The sequence below is a fragment of the Nicotiana tomentosiformis genome, chromosome 9 (genome assembly GCF_000390325.3).
Source record: "Nicotiana tomentosiformis chromosome 9, ASM39032v3, whole genome shotgun sequence".
Lineage (NCBI taxonomy): Eukaryota > Viridiplantae > Streptophyta > Magnoliopsida > Solanales > Solanaceae > Nicotiana > Nicotiana tomentosiformis.
The window spans coordinates 112,375,106-112,380,632 of NC_090820.1; the positions used below are offsets into that span (position 1 = coordinate 112,375,106).

The following is a 5,527-nucleotide window of genomic DNA, read 5'->3' on the forward strand; positions in this document are numbered from 1 at the left end:
TACGATAAAATAGACAACACATCCCCTGTTTATATGGCTTCACACAAGTTACAACATCCAATAATAGCCCAAAAAACATCAACAAATGCTCATAATAAGACTTTCAAAACAGTTTAACAATCTCGATGAGCGGCAAGCTCGGTTTGTGACTAAACAACCATAGTTTTAAACCCCTTCCTAATTGCAGAATTTATCAATAATATTAACCTCCACTTATTAAATTATCTCTACTAATTTCAACCACAATACAACTTTAAAATGACCCCATAACAGTCTGACGAGTTCAGCAACTCAAAACTAATTTTTCAGATTACTAATACATGTTTCTAACTTATTTATTTTATTTCAAATCGAGCAAAACAACCAATAGTATATAATTAAGCCTATTATAATATAAATCATCCATGAATTCAACTTAAAAATAATCTCACAACCAGCCAATAATTACGCAACAATAAATAACATACTACTATTTCGAAGCTCGCAAGTTCTAGTCTTTACGATGGAGCTACAACTCGTAGAAGCTTAGATAAGGAAAAGAGAAGCATAAAATGACCTTATACTGAGTAGAACCCACAAAACCTAGATCATATTCATACTAAATTAGTCCCCCAATGCAGCTACAAGAAGGATAAAGGAAAACTAGCAAGCTGTCCGGGATTTTCGGCACTAGAATCACTTCATATCACCCGGAATCACCTAGGGTTTGTGTGGGATTTTTAGGGGTGGGTTTGCAGGGGTTCAATCTGATTTTCTTGATCTGAGAAATGAGTGAAATAAATTAGTTAATTCAGCCCTTAAAAGGCCCCTTGGCCGCTCCTTTTTGGGGATATTTGGTCCTTTCATTTAAGCAAGTAGGTGACACACCTACTTGTCACCTATGCAGTCTCGTAAAATTACTAATGTCTCTCTACTCTGATGTAATATTGACAAACGGTTTAATGAGTTTGAAAATAGACTCGTAGATCTTCAATTTTGTAAGTGGACCATCCCATAATTCCAAGTATATTGGGAGAAAAGCTCAGATACATTTGACCTAATTTTCAACACATTTCTGAATATAACTTGTGATGACCTTTGCCAACTTTTGTTCCACAACTCTCTTGACATCAAAACATAACACACGACTATCATACGACTAAAATAACTCATAACATAACCTCCTTATCATGTTAAGAACCTTAATCTCACCTTAAAACTACATGTTATAATATTCACAACTTGCCGACTTTCGGATAAACTTAACAATAACAACAACAACAACAACATACCCAGTATAATCCTACATGTGGGGTCTGGGGAGGGTACTGTGTACGCAGACCTTACCCCTACCTGGAGAGGTAGAGAGGATATTTTCGATAGACCCTCGGCTCAAGAAAAAGTGGAAAGGAAGAAGAAGAAGAAGAAGAAGAAGAAGAAGAAGAAGAAGAAGAAGAAGAAGAAATAGGGGGAAGAAAGAAAGAAGAAGGAGACAAAGTCGATAAGGCAAAAAGGGGAAAAAGTAGCACCAAATAGTATCAATCAAAGAGCAACAATTCTAGTAAAAGGCAAGAAAAAAGTAGCATCAAATAGTAACAATTAGGGAGCAACAATTTCCAGTAGCAATTTATAAAAATAATGAACGTGGTTGCTACGTACCAGATATAATAACAAAATAGAAGAAAGTATCTCTCAACTGACAACAAGAATATTACTAGTACTACTGGTAAACCTAGGAGAAACTCACAACTACCTGTCAACCCACCACCTTAATCGACGACCTCCACACTTTCATATCGTTAGTCATGTCCTCGGTTAGGTGAAGCACTGACATGTCATGTCTAATCACCTCTCCCCAATACTTCTTTGGCCTACCCCTGCCCTTTCTCAAGCCCGTCATGATCCACCTCTCACACATCCTAACCGGGGCATCTATGCCTCTCCTCCTTACATGCCCAAACCATCGCAACCTCAATTCCCGCAACTAGTCTTCCACGGCTGCTACTCCTACCTTGTCCCTAATAACTTCATTCCTAATCTTGTCTTTCTTGGTATGTCCACACATCCATCTCAACATTCTCATTTCAGCTACGCTCATCTTCTATACATGGGACTTCTTGACGGGCCAACACTTAGCTCCATACAACATAGTCGGTCTAACCACCACCCTGTAAAATTTGCCCTAAAGTCTAGGAGGCACATTTTTATCGCATAAGACCCCCGAAGCTAACCTCCATCTCATCCATCCCGCTCCAATGCGGTGAGTAACATCCTTGCCAATCTCCCATTTGACTTGGTTTATAGACCCAAGATACTTGAAATTATCTCTTTTGGGAATGACTTGAGTATAAATATTTACTTCCACTTCTTGTTCATGCCTCACATCACTGAACTTGCACTCCAAGTATTCAGTTTTTGGCCTACGCAACTTGAAGCCTTTGGACTCTAACGTATGTCTCCAAATTTCCAACCTAGCACTAGTACCCATAGCATCTAGTCAATCAGTACTATGTCATCATCAAATAACATACACCATTGCACCCTCCCTTGTATGTGTCGTGTCAGCACATCCAACGCTAGGGCAAACAAAACCAGGCTAAGGGATGATCCCTGATGCAACCCCATCTCCACAGGAAAATGTTCTGAGTATCCTCCCGCCGTCCTCACCCGAGTCTTAGCACCTTCATACATGTCCTTAATCACCATGATGTACGCTACCAGTACTCCGCTAACCTCCAAACACCTCCATAGTACCTCCCTCGGGACTTTGTAATAAGATTTCTCAAGGTCAATGAGCACCATGTGCAAGTCCTTTTTCCTCTCCCTATACTACTCCACCAAGCGTCTCACAAGGTGAATGGCTACTGTAGTTGACCGTTTGGCATATAATTAAACTGGTTCTCAGATATAGATACACCTGTCCTCACTCTCTTCTCCACCACCCTCTCCTAAACCTTCATAGTATGATTTAGCAGCTTGATACCCCTATAGTTGTTACAGTTCTGGATATCCTCTTTGTTTTTGTACAATTGAATCAACAAACTCAACTGCCAATCTTCGGGCATCATCTGCATCTTGAAATTGACATTAAACAAGCTAGTAAGCCACTCTAAGCCTACCCTACCCGAGTTTTTCCAAAATTCCACCGGGATCTCGTCAGGACCAGTCGCCCTACCCTTACTCATCTTCGGTATTACCACATCAACCTCCTCACACTTAATATGCCTACAAAACCCAAAATCTCTCTAACTTACCAGCACGATGTTTATATCCCCTTCCTCGTTCAAGAGTCTATGGAAGTACCCCTGCCATCTACACCTGATACCTGCCTCTTCCACTAATACCTTACCGTCTTCGTCTTTGATGCACCTCAATTGATCCAGGTCCTGAGCCTTCCTCTCCCTAATCTTGCCTAACTTGTACAACTTCTTATCCCCGTATTTTCCCCCAAGATCCTTATACAATATCTCAAAAGCTGTAATCTTAGCCGATGTGACGGCGACCTTCGCCTCTCTCCTTGCCTTCTTATAACACTCCCTATGTGACCTCCGATCTTCCTCGTCTGTGCTCCCCAATAGCTTCAAATATGACGCTTTCTTAGCTTTCACATTTCCTTGGGCCTCCCCATTCCACCACAAGTCCCCTTTGTGGCCACCCAAGTAACCCTTCGAGACCCATAACACCTCCGTAGTAGTTTCCCTAATGCAGTTCGCTTTCGTGGTCTACATACTACTCGCACCCCAACTACTCCTCCAGACCCCCATAGCCAACAACTTCTCTGTCAACTCCTGAGCCTTTCCCTTAGTCAAGGCTCCCCACTTGATCTTAGGTTGGACGTATACGGCTCTCTTCTTCCTCGCTCCCTTAATCTCCAAGTCCATTACCAAGAGCCTATGATGTGTCGAGAGGAACTCACTCGGGATAACCTTGCAATCCATCCAAAGGCCCTTATCACCTTTCTTGAGGAGAGGATAATCAATTTGAGTCATGACAACCCTACTCCAGAAAGTGACCAATTGCTCCTCCCTTTTATGAAAACCTGTGTTATCTAGTACCAAGTCAAAAGCTTTAGCAAAATCCAACAAACGAAGTACCACCCTCGTTCCTAACCCCGAAACCGAACTCTCCATGCACCTCATTATAACCTCTAGCCGTCTTCCCAACATGACCAATGAAGTCACCCCCTATGAAAACCTTCTCGGATTGCGGGAAACCATGCACAACCTCGTCCAAATCCTCCCAGAAGCGCTTTTTGATCTCCTCTCTCAGCCCTACTTGAGGCACGTAGGCACTAATCATGTTAAAAGTGAACCCATTAACCACTAGCTTAATACTTAACATCTTATCATTCACCCTCCTGACATCCACCACTAACTCTCTCAGATCCCTATCAAGTAAAATACCTACCCCCTTCTTGCCGCCAACACCCCGTGAATACTATATCGTATACCCATTAACATCCCGAGATACCCATTAGTTTCTTCAATTCGTTTAGATTCTAAGCCTTCCAACCATCTTGGTACTTGTTATTCATGATCTTAAATATTTGTAACTTCCATGGTAACATTATTAACTTACTTTATGTACTTTCAAAGAGGATCTCATTTCCGAACTTACATCTATTAACTTACGATGTACTTTTATGTATGAAAACATAGGGTGTAACATCTGCGCTTCACCTCGGTATAACACATATGCCCTTCTTGGAGATAAGGATGTATGAAACCCACTAACTAAATAAATTTCACATGTTGCACCAACCAAGATTTGAAATTGGGTTCTTCTCCTACCTTTATGGCTTCCAATGAATTCCTGATTTCTCTTAATTGAGAAGACAATTTATGGGAGTTTCTAATATGTCTCGAGCTTAGGCTAGAAATCCCTGAAGCAAGATTTTGCACCATCTCTTTAATCTTGTTCATTTCTGAAGCCATTTCAGCAATTGTACCTACAAAGCAAAGATTGATGCTCTGATACCAAATATTACAAAATGCAATTTGAGAAGAAATCTTGCTAAAAATTTAGCTAAGCAAAAGTTATACTAAAGAGATTTAAAGTAGTTACAAATACCCTCTGAAAAGAGAAGACTGAACTGAAAATAAGAAATTACACATGGAAATGATATGTAAATAAATAAATTAGTAAGTAAAATTATAGCGATCTATTTGTAGTTTTCATCTGTATTAACTAGATCTAACAATCTCAGTTGATCAATGCAAGTATAAATCTTTACAACCTCCCATTAAACCTACTTAAAGTGTGTACTTTACCAATTGCACATTATACCACTATCCCAAGCATTAGTTCATCTCACATAATATGGCTCCCAAATTCATATTGCATCAATTCCATAACAATAGTGGTGGAAAATAGTTTTAAAAAATAGTTATCCACCCATATTATCCATTAAAATGGGATGGATAATAAAATTTTTAAAAACGGGCCATATAAGGATAAGAATTATATTATCCAATTAGAAAATAGATAACCAATGGATAACTATGGGTTTAACTTTTATATTTGTAAATAGAGTCGTCAATATGGGTTG

General features: G+C 39.8%; 1 protein-coding gene across 1 annotated transcript; it reads right to left on the minus strand.

Moving 5' to 3' along the window:
* Positions 1 to 2,472: 2,472 nt before the first annotated feature.
* Positions 2,473 to 4,913, minus strand: LOC138899369 (uncharacterized). Its single transcript, XM_070185535.1, has 5 exons — positions 4,770 to 4,913; positions 4,125 to 4,416; positions 3,738 to 4,027; positions 3,234 to 3,644; positions 2,473 to 2,808 (listed from the first exon to the last, which is right to left on the minus strand). Exons 1-5 carry the CDS (start codon positions 4,911 to 4,913, stop codon positions 2,473 to 2,475), a joined length of 1,473 nt encoding a protein of 490 aa, XP_070041636.1.
* Between the last annotated feature and the right edge of the window lie 614 nt (positions 4,914 to 5,527).